General features: G+C 40.6%; 1 protein-coding gene across 3 annotated transcripts in view; it reads left to right on the top strand.

Moving 5' to 3' along the window:
* The window catches only part of STARD13 (StAR related lipid transfer domain containing 13), a 334,315-nt gene that overhangs the window by 272,822 nt on the left and 40,855 nt on the right, over positions 1–20,638 (top strand). For all 3 annotated transcript variants that reach the window (XM_070409174.1, XM_070409173.1, XM_070409172.1), the window contains exons 6-8: positions 700–873; positions 2,023–2,182; positions 7,590–7,788. In XM_070409174.1, coding sequence (XP_070265275.1) covers positions 700–873; positions 2,023–2,182; positions 7,590–7,788 — 533 coding nt within the window. The remainder of the gene's footprint in view (positions 1–699; positions 874–2,022; positions 2,183–7,589; positions 7,789–20,638) is intronic.

The following is a 20,638-nucleotide window of genomic DNA, read 5'->3' as shown; positions in this document are numbered from 1 at the left end:
GTGTACTTCATACGTTTAGTTTGGTTTTACAATATAAGTTACAAAGTATATAAAAGCTGTTGTTCAAAGACCACTTCAGAAGTACCCTACAGCAATGGCCTTGGATGGGCCTAACTAGTAGAAAGAGTAATAATGTGTGTGCTTCTAGTGGAGACAGTGATGTCTGTTGGGACTCACTGATGTGTCATGACATCAGGAGTGCTTCATCTGTGCCTATCAGGCTCCATCTCAACACCAAATGAGAGGTGAGTGCAGGGACAGGGTAGCAATATAAAAATATTCTAGTGCTCCCAAACATTGAGATCTCTTTTCCTATCTATCTCTCTCTCTCTCTCTCTCTCTCTCTCTCTCTCTCTCTCTCTTTCACACACACACACACACACACACACACACACACACACAAAACAGCTGCTTTCAACATTTGGGAGCAAATTTAGGGATGAACAAGTAAAAATTGTTATATAACTTATTTAAACCTCCTAATGAAACGGATAATGACTTTTTCCCAGATTTATCAGACTTGGAAAAAGTAGTTTCTTTGGTCTGTTCTTTGCATTTGTGTCTTCTGTTTTCATTTGCTTGGTGATTTTCTTGGCACTGAACCTATTTTGAATAGCCACTTAAAAATTAGTCACATCCTGTGTTTCTGGATAACATATCCACTTTGTGACTGCCTCTCTGATGGTCTCTCCGGTAAAGGCGACTCCGATGGAACAGTTTCCAGCTCTCACACCAGCCTCAGCCATCCACGGCATCACCCCACATCAGCAACCAGACTGCCGGCCAGTTGAACCTGCTCCAGCGCTTCTCACTGCTCCGCCTCACGGCCATCATGGAGAAGCACTCCATGTCCAACAAACACGGCTGGGCATGGTGCGTAGCATGTTCACTCCAGAGGGCAACATTTGGCTAGAGCTAAGCGTATGATTGCAAAAGCTTTAGTACTTGCTTTCTGATTTCTGAAAACCTGATCATTGCCTTTACTTGCTGACCTCCTGAAAATAATGCCCAGAGTTCTGCCTTACTGTCTGCTTCCTGGGCTGCCTCAACTGGGAGGGGATGTAGCCTGCAGGAAGCATGGCTTTATTTGTAGCTCTCTGCCAGTGTCCAGGGAAGGCACTCAGGCTCCAACAAGAACAAAAGTCAAGTAGTTAAGTAAAAGCTGATTAATTGTGAACGGAGTAATAAAAAATAAACTTGCTGTAAAGTAATTCTGGCAGTTTGCAAGGAAACATCTGTTATTTGTACCTTCAGACCAATGCAGAGCTCAACACCTAGAGCATTGATTCATTCAAAAGGCATTTCATTCTTCAGGGACATGTCTACTTTTATTTAATTGGCAAATAAAAACAAGAATATGCAGTAAAATGTTTGTAATAAGGACTTGACAAAGCATGTGTTGGAATTTAAATGTGGACCTATTTTAGATGATTTGAAAAAATATTAAATGTGTCACTAATTGTCCTATGGTATATATTATGTATATAGAAGAATTGGCAATGCTTTTATAAAAATAATTTAGAAAGTTGTAAGTTGCATGATCAAATTAATGTGCTTGTGTATTAAAATTTCCTTTAAAAGGTACAATTAGTTCTAGAAAATTATAGCCAAGAAATGCTTTTTATCTTCTCTCCCTTCCTTTCTCCCCCAACCCAACTAAGTTAATCCTTCTTGTTGTTGTAGTTTTTAAGTTTCATTTAGTCTTGTTGGGGACTTTTAAGTGTTTATTACTTGAGAGGTGTGTAGTCACAATTAAATTAGAAAGTCGACCACTTGATTTGAAAACAGAGCCATAAATCCATCTGTTAACGTGAATCATGCTGTATAATAGAGTTCTAACATAGGCAAGGGGCACACATTGTCCTTCCATGAACTGTGATTAATAAAGAGAGAAATATTGAATTCCCTCATGCCTGTTGGCTATTCCTACAAAAGCTTGGCTTTACCCTCTTGCTTGCTTTCACAGCCTCTCCCAACAGTAGGCCCCAGGAGGCTTGATGACCTGGTTTCTGTGAATTCTAGGTCAGTTCCAAAGTTCATGAAGAGGATGAAAGTTCCTGATTACAAAGACAAGACTGTCTTTGGCGTTCCTCTTATAGTTCACGTCCAGAGAACGGGACAGCCCCTGCCTCAGAGTATTCAGCAAGCACTCAGATATCTTCGCAGCAACTGCCTTGACCAGGTATAGTTGGAAATCCCAAACACAGGCTTGGATTTATGAAATGCCAGACAGAGTCATTGTCCAGCATCAGACAAAACGAGCTTCACCGAAAATAAAAGGCATTGTGATCTTTATAGGTTAACTAGAGGCCCGGTACATGAATTCATGCACGGGTGGGATCCCTGGGCCTGGCCTGCGATGGGGGCCGATCGGGGCCAGCTGGCCAGGGGGAGGGACTGTGGGAGGTTGGCCGTCAGTGGAAGATTGGCTGTGGGAGCACACTGACCACCAGGGGGCAGCTCCTGCATTGAGCATCTTCCCCTAGTGGTCAGTGCACATCATAGCAGCTGGTCTACCGGTTGTTCAGTCATTCGGACTTTCAGTCGCTTAGGCTTTTATATATACAAATATTTAATTTGACCAGGCTATATTTCGTCAAGCTGTTTGAGCATGTTTTCTCATTGGCACCTTGAATGACTCCCTGGAGTGACTGCAGAAAGTTAATGTCAATAGTTTTCAGCTGTGATGTCTAATTTGTGTTCCCTAGAAATTATATACTGCATTTCCTTTTTAATTATTGTCCTAATGCCACCATTGATTTCATAGCATTTCTTTTAGCCCTGTTATCTTTCTTTTAAAAGAATTAGTTTTTATATTTTCTTTTATTAATTCTTTTTTTTTTTTTTGAAGCAGCATTATGACCAGGAAAATTTATTTACAACTGTTTAAAATATGCAAGTAAATTATGAAAACAAATATCAGCTAAATCAAATATGCCCTCATCTTGTAGAGTTGATTTAAAAGCTCAAGCTAAACAAAATATTTGGAGATCATTTTCTGTCTCCAGGACTGTTTGGGGACCACCACATGGTAGACTATGATTGGGCCCAAAGTGCTACCCATCCTATAAATTTCTAGACCAAGTCTTTTTTTCTCCAAATTAATACCCATTAGTTTCTTAGACATTCTTTCCCAAATAAAAGCCATGTTGTCACTTGATAAATTGCAACCTTGAGCAGTGGGAATATTTTTAGACAACTATTCAATATGGCTTTTGTTCATTATATTCTTTAACGCCATGTGAAGAAACCGAAGATTATTTGTAATTTTTATTGATTTACCCCTGGCCTTGGGCTCAGTGGACAGGAATGAGCCAAGCTACAAGAACTCAAAGATTCTGGCTATTTATGCTTATATCAACCCTAATACCAAGATCAAAGTTACTAGAATCAGGATGGTCTCTTGAAGAATCAGATACCAATTTTCAGTGCAGCAGAATAGTAGTAACTTCTTTGTTTGATGCCAGCTTTGAATTAATTAAATGTATGGTCCCCTTTTCCCTTCCCACTCCTAAGTTTCTCTTCTATTTTCTTTAATTTAATTGCATTTTATTGTATTTTATAGATCATTGTAAGTAGCCTGGAGTTCTTTCTTGAGCAAGATTAGGTATAAATGAATGAATTGTAATATGTCTGCTCTCCTCATCACATAGACTGGGAACCAGTCAGCCATGGCCCCTATAGATTCTGAATAACATGCAGCACCAGTATCACTACTATTATTGGTCCAGTCTGCTGTTTGAAGCAAAAGACATGAATAGAGAGAAGGATAGTGTGCACCAAAACCTCAAACACAGCATTCATGGTAAACAGTGGAAAACAGGGTCCTGAAACATTGCCAACGTTTCACCTCCTACACTCCTAAGTGCAGAGCAGTTTATATATGACCAAACACAGTGTATCATTTTGCCCCTTGCATCTGGCTTCGGATGAAATAAGGGAGTTTAGCCTTCAATTATGAACCATTAGTATTCAGACATAGCAGTGTGTGAGAGGAGCCTTGCTTTGTTGGCTGAGCTTTTATTTCTGCCCTAAATCAACTGTACAAAGAAGTGTAGATTCTACCAGGCTCCTGATAAACATGAGGTCTCTGCAGAAGAGGCTAACCCCGCAGTGCTTAAAATCAAAACCACAGCATACCACCCTTACAACCCTGTCTTCTGAATAAAACCAACCTTTCTTCATTAGCTGAGCACATTTCTTAAGAAGAGGAAATGGAAGTCCTGATAAACATCATTAGCACAAACAGGATGCCAACAAGGAGACCTAATATTATTGAGATGAAATTTGAATTCTAATGCAATGTTTATGCCCAACTTCTCCTAATGGAGAAGTAAATTTTGAAGGCCAAATTATGCTGTGAAGATTCTTCATACTCAGTACAAGTGTCCTCTACCTGCTGCCTGCTCATCACACTCCCTGTTGCCTACCCCAGATGAGATGAGTGAGGATCTGGGGCCTGTCTTTTTCAATTATACCTTGTGTGCTTGCTTTTTCATAGCTGAGTTGTTAACTGGAAGACAAAAGAGAGACGAATAAAAAAACTAGTCCAAAGAAGCACTCATCACTCATCCTTATAAAATAAGAGCTCATGTGCAAGGGAGATGCATATAAAATTAATTTGCATTGCTGACCACTATTCTTCCCTTTTTAGGGAGGATTTAAAGTGGGTGGGAGCATGACAATGTGAAATTCCTTGTTTATAAGTTAAGAATTTCAAAATAGTGACGAGTATTAAACCAAGTGTGAGGCCCTGGTCGCCTGTCTACCAGTGACAGACATGGAGCAAATGAAAGACACTGTGCACTCCTTGAGTCTTCCTCTTAAGAAGCTAAGGGACCTGGGGTGGCCTCCTTCAGTGGGGATGACATGGTGCTCTTAGAGGCAACAGGTTTTAAATTGTTTCTTCAGTTCTCCATTTTGTATTTAGAAAAAAATTTAGCCCAAAAGACCAATTTTATCACTGCTCTGAAAACTTTTGGCGGAAGAAATGAGTATTGGCACTCACTCATGCCACCACCCAAGGTTATTCCATGAAGGCTGATAGAAGCTCTCTCTGGTCTAAGGATCTCTCCACCATTAAAGGAAACTTCTACTTACTGTGTGCAGCGAGTTTTCCACTGAAAATAACAGAAGTTCCCAAATGGCTAAAGCAGCAGGAAATTCATGAGCCCCACATAAGGAGTCAGGAATTGGGATGGTTCCAGGGTTAGTTCTTCCATCAGCTCAAAGACATTTTTGAAGACTGGGGTTCTTTCCACCTTTCTCTTCTGCATCCTCAACTACGACATAGGGAATCTGGTCTGATTTCAGACCACCTTTTCTTTATTACAGTTAGAAAAGAAATGTCCTTCTGTGCTTCTAACAAAATCCACAGAACCCAAAGATATTTTCCACACCCTTTGGAAGCTGAGGGTGGGGTGGAAAGGTTATTGTCAGAATTTGAGGAAGAACAAATAAATATCTGACAACTCTCTGGACAGCCTGTGAGACCTAAGTCAGAACAAGCAGCTCTGAGCCCACAGCTGGAGTGCTGCAGACATGTCTAAAATAATTAAAATAACAATATTTGATGAAACTGGAAAGAAAGTTGGAAACAGAACAGTACAAAGAAAACATTGCTGAGATGTGTGTACATGCACACCAGTGTGCACCAGAAACCACACCAGGAAGATGAAGTGGACAAAAGAGGAACCGCGTTCAGCAATTTTCACACAAACACTTGTCTACTTTATTCTCTTTATACCAGTAAATCCTGATCAATTTTTCTCTGCTGTTAAAAATAGTAAACCGGAATTCTCAGACTGAGTAAACACCAACTCACCTGAAGATAATGTGACTCACACTTAAGAATTCACTTTATGGGCACTTGGATTCTGAGGATTCCTGTGCAACACAGCCCTTCGCACAGCCCTGGGCCTCCTTCCAGAATTAGAAAAGTTGAGATGTAAACAAATTCAGGCTGGATCTCACTTCAGGGAACACTCAGTTGACATCCTGAAGTTTTCTTCTGACAGTACATGCTTTCTTCTCATGCACTTTGATGAAATTTGGAGTAGTTGCCAGAGGGTTCTTTAGATTCTTCTTGGAGAGTCACCCAAGTATGGCCAAGTGTTGCATTTCCTAGACATGGCAAACTTTAAGGATAAAAATTAAAGTAGTTAATATTTTAAGTGACATGCCTGAATAGCCTCATCTGTGGAATTAAGGTGATAAGCCTTGGAATGCAAAGACGTATTACTAAGAATTCTGTTTTTATTTCCACAAAAAGTAGCAGGGTAAATTCCCCTGTGATCCACTCAGCTGGCATATACAAAAACCTCAGTATTCTCTGATTGCTTAGAATTCTTCCCTTGCTGTTACTGCAATTTTAAAGAATTGGGGCTGCTCTCTATTTATAGCAGCAACCAAGAGAGCTCTCCTCAGACACCTGAACTTGGGTTGAGGCCTGCCTGGTATACAGAGCAGTGGTGAGGTGAGTGGCACATTTCTCCAGGTCTAGAGATGACGGGCCAATGCTTACTTGCCACCTGGGAATGTTTCCACCTTGCTTTCAAAAGTGGGCCAACCTGTAAGTCCTTGGGGTGTGAGAAAAGTGGAGATTGAGGTTTGAAGGACTGAGTTTTGAGCAACTCAGTGTCCTACAGGCATTTAAAAATAGCAAACATACTAGTTCACTGTAAACCAGGGGTCCCAGGGAAGCTCAGAATGTGCAGAGTCTACAGGGCCCAGAGTATAACCTGCAGGAACCTCCCGCTTCATAGGTCTCTGCTCCACCTCCTTCATCCCTATCAGGGCCTTCATTTTTTTCATGCCTTATTGCTGCATTTCTTTGTCAAATGGGGTAAGAGTCTAAAGCTTAGGGATGAAAGAGGCATAACACAATGTCTTGAAGTCTGAAGAAAAGCCACCCAGGAATCATTCTCACTAGATCCAGAGCTTATGCACATAATAATTAACCAGGCAGACTGGTAAGTGCCAGTCATCACCTGAAAAACACGCATAGCCAGTGTTACAAAAATTCCGAAAAAGGAAAAGCATCCTAAGACTCTGAAATAAAAATACACGCTTATCGTTACTATAAACCTCACCCCCAAAAGGAGCACTGGATATGGCTGTTTATCTGGGATCCACCAAACCTTCCATTGACCAAAATTTCTCAAACCCACACTTAAGTCAGTACTCGGGGGTGGGAAATTTTGTCTGGTCTGCTCACTAATGAACTGTAAATATGCCTGATATAATAGTGGGTATTTAACCACTACCTGTTGAATAAATGAATAAAATAACATCTATTGTGTTCTAAGAAGTTACAAAGCACAGTCACATATATATTCTCATTTAGTCTCCTCAATAGCCCTGTGAGGTGGGGTATTATTATTCTTATCTTCATTTTTTAGGAGAGGAATCAGTATTCAACTGCTATCCAAAGTAGCTAAACTAGTCATTTACAGTTTACTTATTTGGATGCAATTGCTGTTTATCCAGGCTTGATTCCACACCTTCTCATCACTACCAAGGTGTTGTCTTAGGAAGAGAATGTCTGGGCAAACATGGCCTCACTAACATGTCCCTGTGACTTGTTTCAGGTGGGCCTTTTTCGAAAATCTGGTGTGAAATCTAGAATCCAGGCCTTACGTCAAATGAACGAGAAATCCCCTGAGAACCTCAGCTATGAGGACCAGTCCGCTTATGACGTGGCAGATATGGTGAAACAGTTCTTCCGGGACCTCCCTGAGCCTCTTTTCACCAACAAGCTCAGGGAGACCTTTCTCCACATCTATCAGTGTAAGTAGAAATAATGTAGATTGGTGTTCTCATGTGTACCCATCCATTGGAATACATGAACTCATAAAGAAGTATATAAAAGTTATCATTCTACACTCCTCTCCAGAAGTAACTTTGTTCACAGTTTGATATATAAATCTCCAGGCCATATTTTTTGCATCAAAATTTTCCTTTTCAGTGTAGCTTGGCCTAAGATCTGAAACTAACTTTCAATGTACTTTCAACAAATTTAAAATGAAAAGGGAACACAATAGAATTTATTGTGTATATAGGTGTTTTTAAAAAACCATTTAATTTTCTAAAATTCAGCATTTCCTTGGGATATATGAAAGTTAAGGCCAAAAGCATTAAAATGACTGGAAATAAAAGGCAAATATATGGTAATACAGTGTTTTGTAAGGGTGAAAAGTAAGCAAACCAAATTAAGCTGTATGCTTAATTCAACTAATTTATGTTTTCACTTGAAATTTTTAAAAATATATTTTTACTAATTTCAGAGAGGAAGGGAAAGGAAAAGAAAGATAGAAACATCAAAGATGAGAGAGAATCATTAGTCAGCTGCCTCCTGCATGCCCTCTACCAGGATTGAACCCACAACCCTGGCATGTGCCCTGACCAGGAATTAAACCATAACCTCCTGGTTCATAGATTGATATTCAACCACTGAGCCACTCTGGCCGAGCTGGAATTTTTTAAGTGATGTTAAATTGATAATTCTCAACTAAGCCTCTAAAATAATCATGAAAATAGCTGTTTTTATTAAAAGACATATCCTGCTAAAGCTAATTATAAAAGAGGATATTAGTAATGAACATGGATTCTTTCTAGATATCATGTTATCATTATAATTATTTTGATGGCTTATTCTCAATTCCTTAGGGAAAAAAATTATTTGGCCCATGGACTTTGAGTTTTCAGAAAAATATGCCTGAAGTAGACCTCAACATGGAATTGATCCCATTTGAAGATGATCCCTACTATAGAGAAATAAGTACTAAATGTGTTTAAGGAGTATACAATATTTGAAATTCAAAAAGGTTTATAACAAGTAAGTAGCATTTGTAAAAACAGGATAGAGTGGTGATCCACTAAATAAATATTACTTTGTCAAAGTGAATAGATTAAATTAATGATACATGTTGTTAGAACCCAAAAATAGGGAGTTCATGATATTGTTGCCATAAGAGGTTGAACTGCATTTTTCAATTAAGTCTCCCTTATGGCTTGGAAATATTATATATGAATATTTCCATTTAATCAGTTTTTAGACTAAGGTTAACACTAGATTATTTCCAAGAGAGCAATGTCTTTGACCCTTTTTGAGACTCACCAGCAAGAAACCAGATCAAAGCAAGGCTTATATTAGCTGAAAAGACATTTACAAAGGGTTGCTTATGTACAGGGCACCATGCTGAGCACTGCAGAGCATACAGTTGGGGAAGACTTAATCTCATCTCCTAACGATCTTGCAACAGAGGGGAATAAGACACACATAAATAATTGCATTACAGCAATATTAGAGAAATTCCATATAAGTTTACAGAGAAAACCCAAGGATGACAACTGGAGGTTGAGATATGTAAGGAACACATGCTGAGTGAAGCAAATAACATGAGCATGTGGCCAGAGATTACATGTGGCTGGCATCAATGGTAAATGTACAATGCTGTATCAAATTACACTGAAAAATTAGACTGAGTATGGGCATTGAATATTAGGGCAAAGAATTATACTTGATCCATTAAGCATTGGGGAAGCCTGGGGTGTTGATAGTAGGCTCTCAGTTGTAAAGTCATAACCAAAATTCCCAAAGTTGTTTAAACAATAAGAACATTATATGCCCCAGCTGGTGTGGCTCAGTTGATTGGGCATCATCTCATGCACTGAAGGGTTGCCAGTTCAATTCTGGGTGAGCAAACATGCCTGGATTGCAGCCTTGATTCCCAGTGCGGGGTGGGCAGGAGGCAGCAGATAGATGTTTCGTTCTCATGTCAATGTGTCTCTCTCTCTCCCACTCTCTCCTCTCTAAAAAAACACAATAAAATAGTTTTTAAAAAATAATGGGGACATTATGTAATGCACATAACAAAAAATATGGAATTAAATAATTTCATGATCAGTGGTGCCAAGGCTGAAAGTCGGCCTCTCTTGATGATCCCCATAAGGTCCCTTAAGGTGCCACAACTTAGAATTATCATGTCTTCCCAAAATCACATTCAAAGGTAAGAAGAGGTCAGAGGGCTTCTCCTTTGTCATATATCTCTTTTTATCAGAGAGATAAATTTACAGAAGCTCCCAACATTTTCCTTGGTCCCATAGGCCAGAAATGGTTTACACATTCTCCCCTAAATCCACCACTGGAAAGAGATGGTTATTCCCTAGATATGAGGTAAGGGTCCAGCTTCTCAGAGCACTTTACAGCCCACACCTGCACAGAACGTATTATTTTCTTATAGAAAAAGGAGAGAGCAGATATTGAGTAGGCCACCACCTTGTGCCTGCCATAAGGGCCCATGTCTATCAGAACTGTGTTTGGACCCATGAATCTGGATGTGGTAAACAATAGATATTGGACTAGATGAGAATAGAGGGTTAGGAAGCCTTAATTGAGGCTCTGAATTACCTGTAGTGATTTCCAGGAGTGAGACTGGAAATAACCTTCATGGAGGAGACCAAGTTTACTAACTATTGTTGAGTTAGGGAGGAACAATTCTTTCTCTCATTCTCTAGAGCAGTTCTAGTTTTAGCTGTGTTAATTTTCAGATGTTCATCAAATGATTAATTAGAGATTGGATGATTAGTAAAAATATTTGAAACCCACTAGTCTACAAGAGAGAGGAGAATAGAGGGTCAAAGACCACCCTTAAGCTTGATGACTGGAAGAACAGAGAAAGGAAGGAGGCAGAGCTACTGACTGGAGGATAAGTAGGACAGAATTGTTTAGAATTGACTGGATGTTGATTTTAAGGTGCTGCTAGCCATCCCTATGGTCACAAGTTATCAGCATTTAGGAATGAATATCTAAAATGCTCTCATGAGAGTCAAGAAAAATGCAGGAACTTCCAGAGTGTCATGTGTAACAGAAAGGTAAAAAAGGATGGTACCCAAAACAAATGTGGAATTTAGGGATTAATAGTTGACCTTCGCAAGTAATTTAAGTAGAAAATAATAGATAGAAGTTATTTTCTGAGATATAAAGGAGCGAGTGAGTAGAAAAGAAGTTGAAACAACATGTAGCCATGACTGATGCTGGCATGAAAGAGAAGGTTAGCAATCTAAAGTTAAACAATGTCTATACAAAGCATCTTACCTGAAGTAGCATACTTAAAAGCAGTTCAGATTGAGGGGGAGAAAATGGTGGCTGAATAGGCAGACCTTTCTTGCACCTCTCCCAGGACCAGACTGGAAATAAAACTAAAGTGGGGAACATACACTCAGAATTACAAACTGAGGTCCAGCTGAGAAGGAGATTTATATCAAGGAAGGACAGAAAACACCTAGAGACCAGTAGGAAAGGAGAGGTCAAGCGAGGAGCTGACCCAGCTTCCAGGGGTGGCAGGCTGAGAGAGAGGAGGGATCTCTTGGCTACATGAAGGTCTGTTCCCTCAGAAGACATAGACCTGGAACCTAGTCTGGGCTCCACAACCTGGAGCACCAGAGCCAGGATCAGTGGCCCACATAACATCCAGCCATGAAAGGTGGCAGGACTGCTGGCCACCTTGGAGTCTGAAGCTGGTAGACCAGAGCATGCTGGAGAGAAAGCCTCAGTTTCAGGGGTTTTTTTGTTTTATTTTTTAAACCCAGATCACAGGAGTTTCATTTGCAGCTACTCACCCAAGGCTTTGGTGAAGGGAGGGAGGTGCAGACTTGAGGTGCCTAAGGAAAGGCTGGGGTGGGAAGCATTACAGGGAGACATGGAAAAGCAGCAGCCAGGAGTCCTGTATTTGGTCATACACCTCCAAAAAGAAAAGGGCCATTTTTCCTGAGAGGAGCTAGCCACTCCCCGTAGCCATAGCACAGGAAAAGAAAAAAAGAAAAAGAAACTCATGCTAGGAGATACAGCCTGCCCCACCCCCAAGGAGCCCTGCATGCCACACCCTACATTTTAACCTTTTCAGAGAAAACAAAAGCAGAGGCCAAGCCTATGTGTTTGAACAGTTTCAGGAGCCCTCAGTAACTGGATTGGGGAGGAGTCATCTGCCCCATTATCCCAGGAAACTGGTGCTTTCCCTGTATGAGAGAACTGATGGAAACTCCAGGTTTCCAGCTGATCCCACTGGACTGCATACAAGGATCTGTCCAGCTGAGGGCAGAATAATATTTTGGGCCACTCTAAGAGCTCTGGGACAGGAAACACATCCATCACTTTCCCTGAAATCTGAACAGCACCTCCATCTCACGGGAGACCCAGTAGTCTAGACTCATGATTCTGCCTAAAGACCTTTCAAAAATAGTCTTTTGAGTGATTAAGGTTGACAGCTGGCTGGCAAGCAAAGGCAGGCAGAAGCAGAGCCTGGGGACATGGGGAAGTTTACTAATCCAGCCCTGGGCCCCATGCTGCTAATGAACCTGATTTAGAGGGCAGATTGGTCCCTCCCATGTGCAGCCAAGTCCTGTAGAGACAGACACAACCTGTGGATCACTTGGAGCTTCCAGCAGGTTACTGAAAGCCAAAGGAGGACAGTTTCTGACAGTGGCTAGCACCTAAGTACCTCTTGGTAAGCCCAGAATTGGCAGACAGAACACTTAGCCACAGTCATCAGAAGAGCAGGACCCAAAAGGAACTTCCAGGAGGCACTAAACTCAGTAAGACAAACGCCACTTCACTTTTTTGTCTTCTTTTCTTTTCTTTTTCTATTTTTTCTCTTCCTGCTCTTTTTTCTTTTTTTATTTATTTTTTTCATCTATCTGATTTACTAATTTGTTATTTTGTTAGTCTCTATTTTTTCTATCATGTATCCAATTTTTCTCTTCCCCAGTGCTACTCAATATTTACTTCTTCTTTTTCTCCTGCTTTCTCATCATTTTTTCCTTTTCTTATTTTGGGCCTATCTACTTTCTCCTCTATTTTTCCTCTCAATTTTTTTCTCCCTCTTTTATTTTAAAACATTTCCCTTCACCTATTCCTCTATCATTTACTTTTATTGCCGTTATTTCATCTCTGCGCCTTAATATTCCATCACCCCCTTTTCCTTTTGTTTTGTTCTCTCCTCATTGTTTTTTCTTTCTTTTCCTCCATCATTCTTGCTCTCTTTTCTTTTTCCTAATTCTCTGGTGGTTGCTTTTATTGTTGCTGTAGGGGTCTTAGGTATGTTTCAATTATTTTCTTTCATGTTTTGTTGTGTTGTATTTTGTTGTGTTTGGTCAGCACCTCCACAACAGCTCACCATGTGGTCAGGGGTGAGCCTCAGAATCAGCCAGCTTGAAATGAGATCCCATTCATGAACAGGACAACAACATTAAAGATGCAATTATAACAGAAGAACCCAATAACTCAACAAGGGGCTTTCCTAGCCCACCCAGTCTAAGAGATCAAAGAAACTGCACCACTGGGTCCCGCAAAAGACCTACTACATAAGACCACACCACAAAGTCTGGGAAGCATAGTAGTTCTATGTAATACATATAAACAAATGCAAGGGAGAGCAAAAATAGAGACAAAGAAACAACGCCCAAATGAAAGAAAAGGAGGAATCTTCAGAAAAGGAACTAAATGAAATGAAGACAAGCAATTTGTTAAAAAGAATTCACAGTAATGGTTTTAAGGGTGCTCAAATAACTTGGTGAGAACTACAAGCAACTTAATGAGATTTATAAGGAGCTGAATGGGAACATCAATATGAATAAGAATAAAGAGGAAATGAAGAATGACATAGCAGAAATGAAAAATACCCCGGAAGCATTCAATAGGCTAGAACAGTGGTCGGCAAATCGCGGCTCGCGAGCCACATGCGGCTCTTTGGCCCCTTGAGTGTGGCTCTTCCACAAAATACCACGTGCAGGCACGCACATACAGTGCGATTGAAACTTCGTGGCCCATGTGCAGAAGTTGGTTTTCGGCCTGGGCAAGTCTATTTTGAAGAAGTGGCGTTAGAAGAAGTGGGGGGTGTCGGTCGGTCTGGCGACGGGAGACGCGAGACGCAGCGCAGGGGGGCCACGGGATACGCAGAGCAGGGGAGGTACATTGTTTTGAGTTACATTCACTGAGGTCAACCCCTTCCAACTCTCCCATCCACACTCGTCTATCTGAAACAAGTATACAAGACGAGTGTGGATGGGAGAGTTGGAAGGGGTCGACCTCAGCGAACGTACCTCAATCAGATTGAGGACGTTTTTAGCAAAGGCCAGCTTTGGTGTACCCTAATTAAGTTAATAATAATGTACCTACCTATTTAGTTTAAGTTTAAAACATTTGGCTCTCAAAAGAAATTTCAATCGTTGTACTGTTGATATTTGGCTCTGTTGACTAATGAGTTTGCTGACCACTGGGCTAGAAGAAGCTGAGGACTGAATCAGTGAATTAGAAAACAATTATAAAAACACACCCATTAAGAGCAGCAAATGGAAAAAAAATTTAAAAGTAGGAGGAGTGTCTAAGGGAGCTTTGGAAAAACATGAAACTTCACAACCTTCATATCATATAGGTGTTAGAAGGAGATGAATCCAAGCCAGGAATGGATTACCTGTTTGAATAAACAATGGCAGTGAATTAACCTAACCTGCTGAAGGAAAAAGTAACTCAAGTTTAGGAAGCACAGAGAGTCCCAATCAAGATGAATCCCAAAAGACCCACACCTTGGCACATGACAAGTAAAATAGCAAACATTAAAGACAAAGAAAGAATCTAAAAGGATACAACAGAGAGAAAGTTACCTACAAGGGAGCTCTCATTAACTTCCAGCTGATTTTCCAGTAGAAACACTTAAAGCCAGAAGGGAGTGGCATGAAGTATAAAAAGTAATGAAAACCAAGGGAATGAACCCTGGAACCCTAGCCTACTATACCCAGCAAGACTATCATTCAAAATGTAGGTGAAATAAAGAGCTTCACAGACACACACACACACACACACACACACACACACACACAAAGCCTAAATGAGTTTATTACCACCAAGCCAGCACTGCAAAAATTGCTAATGGGATTGTTGTAAGAAAAGATATAAAGAGAAGAATACAGATATAAAGAAGAAGACTTGCAACAAATTAGCACCTATACATAATAACCTTAAATGTAAATGGCTTAAATGCTCCAATCAAAAGACATAGGGTAGATAGACAGAATTTGGGTCCCCACTGCAGACACCACCCTGGAACGCACAGGAAGGCAAAAGCCAGCAGGACTCCAAGTGCCTGCAATTGGCATATGCAGGACCAGCTCTGTAGGGAAGGGAGCACAGCTCAGAACAGGGACAATCAAGGCATGAGACTGAAGGCAGACCCAGCCTCTGGCCTAAGGAGTCCCTTACCACTGGACTACTAGGGGCTTTATCCTCTCAGACCTCAATCAGGATACCCAGGGCCAGAAAGGGACAGTGACTCACATTCGCCTGCATTAGAGAAGCTCCTAGAAGGCCCAGGATAGACATACCAAGGGACCAGATTCAACAACATCAGATCAAAATCCAACGAGCCCCCCAAATATAGGGCCCAAAGCACCTGTATAACAGCTGGCATGAAAACATTGGAGTTGAACCTCACTGGCAGCAAGTTGGAGAGGAGATCCCTCCCATGAATGGGACATCAACAATCAAGTCCCAATTACAACAGGAGAGCTCAAATAACACACACAAAGGGCATTCCTAGAGCACCCAGCTCAGGTGAACAAAGAGATTGCACCACTGGACACCTCAACACTTTTTAGATAAGGCCATCCCACAAAGACTGGAAGGCCTAACAGTTCTATCTAATACATAGAAGCAAATACAAAGAGACAGTTAAAATGGGTAGACAAAGAAACAAACCCCAAATAAGAGAAAAGAAGGAATCTCCAGAAAAAGAACTAAATGAAATGGAGGCAAGCAACCTATCAGACATAGAGTTCAAAACAATTGGTTATAAAGATGCTTAAGGAACTTAGTGAAAATTACAACAGCAAATAAAGAAAAATAGAGGCCATGAACAAGAACCAGACAGAAATCTAAAATGATACATCTGACATCAAGAAGACACTAGAAGGTATTAAAAGTAGATTGGATGAAGCAGAGGACCAAATCAATGATTTGGAAGACAAGGTACTAATAAACACCCAGTCATAGATGAAAATAGAAAAAGTAATTTAAAAGTAGGAAGATAGCTTAAGGGATCTCTGGAACAACATGAAATGTATGAGCATCCACATTATAGATATACCAGAAGAGGAAGAGGGTGAGCAAGGAACAGAGAACCTGTTTAAAGAAATAATGACAGAAAACTTCCCCAACCTGGTGAAGGAAAATATCACACAAGTTCAGGGGCACAGAAAGTCCCAATCAAGATGAGCCCAAAGAGACCCACACCTGGACACATCATAATTAAAAGGGAAAACGTTAAAAACAAAGAAAGAGATGAACATAGATGCTAAAAATCGTCCACAAAATTCTAGCAAATCAGATTCACCATTACATTAGAGAGATCATACACCATGACCAAAGGGGACTTATTCTGGGGATGCAAAAATGGTACAATTACCCGCAAATCAATAAATGTGATATATCACATAAACAAATTGAGAGACAAAAATCACATAATCATATCAATCGATGCAGAAACAGCATTTGACAAAATCCAACACCCTTTCTTAATAAAAACTCTCAGTAAAGTGGGAATAGAGGGATCATACCTCAACATAATAAAAGCCTTATATGACAAATCTACAGTCAACATCATACTCAATGGGTAAAAACTAAACTCATTTCCCCTAAGAATAAGGATGCCCACTTTCACCACTCCTGTTTGTGCCAGCACTGGAAGTGCTAGCCATAGCGATAAGAGAAGAAGAAGAAATAAAAGGCATCCAAATTGGAAAAGAAGAAGCATAACTGTCCTTATTTTCAGATGACATTATATTAAACATAGAAAACCCCAAAGACTTCATCAAAAAACTATTAGACCTAATAAATGAATTCAGCAATGTAGCAGGATACAAAATTAACACCCAGAAATCTATGGCCTTTTTATACACCAACAATGAACTCACAGAAAGTGAAACTAATAAAACAATCTCATTTACAATGCACCAAAAAAAATGATACTAGGAATTAAGATACCTAGGAATAAACTTAACTAAGGAGGTAAAAGACCTGTACTCGGGAAACTACAGGACATTGAAAAAAAGAAACAGAGGAAGACATAAACAAGTGGAAGAACATACCATGTTCATGGATTGGTAGAATCAACATCATTAAAATGTTCATACTACCCAAAGCAATCTACAGATTCAATGCAATCCCCATTAAAATACCAATGGCATATTTCAAAGATCTAGAACAAACTCTAAAAATTCATCTGGAATAAAAAAAGACCCTGAATAGCCACAGCAACCAATATGGTGGCATAGGTAAACACTGGAGACTGCTGCCGCAAACAACCACTTCAAAAATACAACTAAAAGACGGAACAGACATCACCCAGAACCACAGGAAAGCTGGCTGAGGAGAGACTCTTCAACTAGAAGGAAAGAATAGCATACCGAAGCTCAGAAGAGGCGCAGTGTGGAAAATATAAAGGTACCGAGGTGCGGGCGCAAAGCGGGCTGGTGGCTGAGGGCGCAGTTGTCGTTTTCAATCAGGAGGGAGTCTCAGACTCTGGGCTCCAGATCCGGGCGAGTCTCTAGGGACTCAGACTCAGACGGGAGAAGCGGGATTGTCCAGCATCAGTTGGAAGCTGAGGGCAGCCTTCTCTCCGAGGTTTGCAGTGGCGGCCGGGGTTCTGAGAAGCAGAGCCTCTAGGACTGGGACAGAGAGCAGCCATAACTGCTCCCTCCACCTGCCCTGTTGATCCCGCCCCGCCCAAGCCCTGCACAGAGCCATTTGCTGGATCGCCTCAGGCAAAGGCTAGATTAGCACCTCCCCAGAGGACAGAAGTTTTCCACACAGCTGATTCTCAGAGCCAGGCAGCCTGGTGGTCAAATCCCTCTAGTATTAACTACAACAATCAGGGCTTAACTACAACAAGACTGAGCACAAAGACTACTAGGGGGTGTACCAAGAAAGAGTAAAAAATGCGGAGACAAAGAAACAGGACAAAACTATCAAGGGAGGATATTGAGTTCAGAACCACACTTTTGAGGTCTCTCAAGAGGCTTCTAGAGTCTGTCGATAAACTTGATGAGATGTACAGGAAATCTAATGAGACCCTCGATGGTGTGATAAAGGACCATCTAGAAAGTAAGCATACACTGACTGAAATAAAGAATATTATACAGACTCCCAACAGCAGACCAGAGGAGCGCAAGAATCAAGTCAAAGATTTGAAATGCGAAGAAGCGAGAAACACCCAACCAGAAAAGCAAAATGAAAAAAGAACCCAAAAATACGAAGATAGTGTAAGGAGCCTCTGGGACAGCTTCAAACGTACCAACATCAGAATTATAGGGGTACCAGAAGATGAGAGACAGCAAGATATTGAAAACCTATTTGAAGAAATAATAACAGAAAACTTCCCCCACCTGGTGAAAGAAATAGACTTACAGGTCCAGGAAGCGCAGAGAACCCCAAACAAAAGGAATCCAAAGAGGACCACACCAAGACACATCATCATTAAAATGCCAAGAGCAAAAGACAAAGGGAGAATCTTAAAAGCAGCAAGAGAAAGAAACTCAGTTACCTACAAGGGAATACCCATACGACTGTCAGCTGATTTCTCAACAGAAACTTTGCAGGCCAGCAGGGAGTGGCAAGAAATATTCAAAGTGATGAATAGCAAGAACCTACAACCAAGATTACTTTATCCAGCAAAGCTATCATTCAGAATTGAAGGTCAGATAAAGAGCTTCACAGATAAGGAAAAGCTAAAGGAGTTCATCACCACTAAACCAGTATTATACGAAATGCTAAAAGGTATCCTTTAAGAAGAGGAAGAAGAAAAAGGTAAAGATACAAATAGTGAACAACAAACATGCATCTATCAACAAGTGAATCTAAGAATCAAGTGAATAAATAATCTGATGTACAGAATGAACTGGTGATTATAATGAATCAGGAACGTAGAAAGGGAATGGACAGACTATTCTTGGGGGGGAAAGGGGAATGGGAGATTCGGGAAGAGACTGGACAAAAATCGTGCACCTATGGATGAGGACAGTGGGTGGGGAGTGAGGGCGGAGGGTGGGGCGGGAACTGGGAGGAGGGGAGTTATGGGGGGGAAAAAAAGAGGAACAAATGTAATCTGAACAATAAAGATTAAAAAAAAAATAGCCACAGCAATCCTGAGAAAGAAAAACAAAGTTGGAGGGATCACAATACCAGATATCAAGCTATATTACCAAGCCATGGTTCTCAAAACTGCCTGGTACTGGCACAAGAACAGACATATAGACCAATGGAACAGAACAGAGAACCCAGAAATTGACCCAAGCCATTATGCTCAATTAATATTTGACAAAGGAGGCAAGAGCATACAATGGAGTCAAGACAGTCTCTTCAATAAATGGTGCTGGGAAATTTGATTAGATACATGCAAAAAAAATGAAACTAGATCACCAACTTACTCCATATACAAAAACAAGCTCAGAATGGCTAAAGGATTTAAATGTAAGATGGGAAAACATAAAAAACCTACAAGACTCCATGGGCAGCAAAATTTCAGAAATATGTCATAGCAATATCTTTACCGACACAGCTCCTAGGGCAATGGAGACTAAGGAGAAAATAAATGGGATTACATCAAAATTAAAAGCTTCTACACGGCAAAAGACACCATCAACAAAACAACAAGAAAGCCCACTGCCTGGGAGAACATATTTGCCAGTGCTATTTCAGATAAGGGTTTAATCTCCTAAATTTACAGGGAACTCATACAACTTAACAAAAGGAAGATAAATGATCTGATCAAAAAATGGGCAAAGGACCTAAATAGATACTTTTCGAATGAGGACATACAGAAGGCTGAGAGACATATGAAGACATGCTCAAAGTCACTAATCATCCCAGAAATGCAAATCAAACAACGAAGTACCATCTCACACCTGTCAGAATGGCTGTCATCCACAAATCAACAAAGGACAAGTGCTGGTGAGGATGCGGATATAACGGAATCCTCGTGCACTGCTGGTGGGAATGCAGACTGGTGCAGCCACTATGGAAGACAGTATGGAGTTTCCTCAAAAAATTAAAAATGGAACTCCCATTTGACCCAGTAATCACACATCTAGGACTGTATCCTCAGAAACCACAAATACCAATCATAAAGGACATATGCACCTCTATTTCATAGCAGCACAATTTACAATAGCTAAGATTTGGAAACAATCTAAGTGCCCATTAGCAGATGAGTGAATTATAAAACTGTGGTACATCTACACGATGGAATACTATGCCACTATAAAAAAGAACAAACTTTTACCTTTTGCAACAGCATGGATGGAACTGGAGAGCATTATGCTAAGTGAAATAAGCCAGTCAGAGAAAGATAAATATCACATGATCTCACTCATATGTGGGCTATAATGATCAACATAATTTGATGAACAAAAATAGATCCAGAGACAAATGGCAGGGGAGGTGTGGGGTGGTGGGTAGAGAACAACCAAAGGACTTGTATGCATGCATATTAGCATAACAAATGGACACAGACACTGGGGCTGTGGGGGCTTGCCTGGAGTGGGAATGGCTGGGGGTTGGGGCGGGGGGGAGATTGACAGCAATATAGTC

This window comes from Myotis yumanensis, unplaced genomic scaffold (genome assembly GCF_028538775.1).
Source record: "Myotis yumanensis isolate MYYU_CA2020_CCGP unplaced genomic scaffold, mMyoYum1.0.hap1 SCAF_3, whole genome shotgun sequence".
NCBI classification, from domain to species: Eukaryota; Metazoa; Chordata; class Mammalia; order Chiroptera; family Vespertilionidae; genus Myotis; species Myotis yumanensis.
This window is presented reverse-complemented; position numbering and strand designations above follow the sequence as displayed.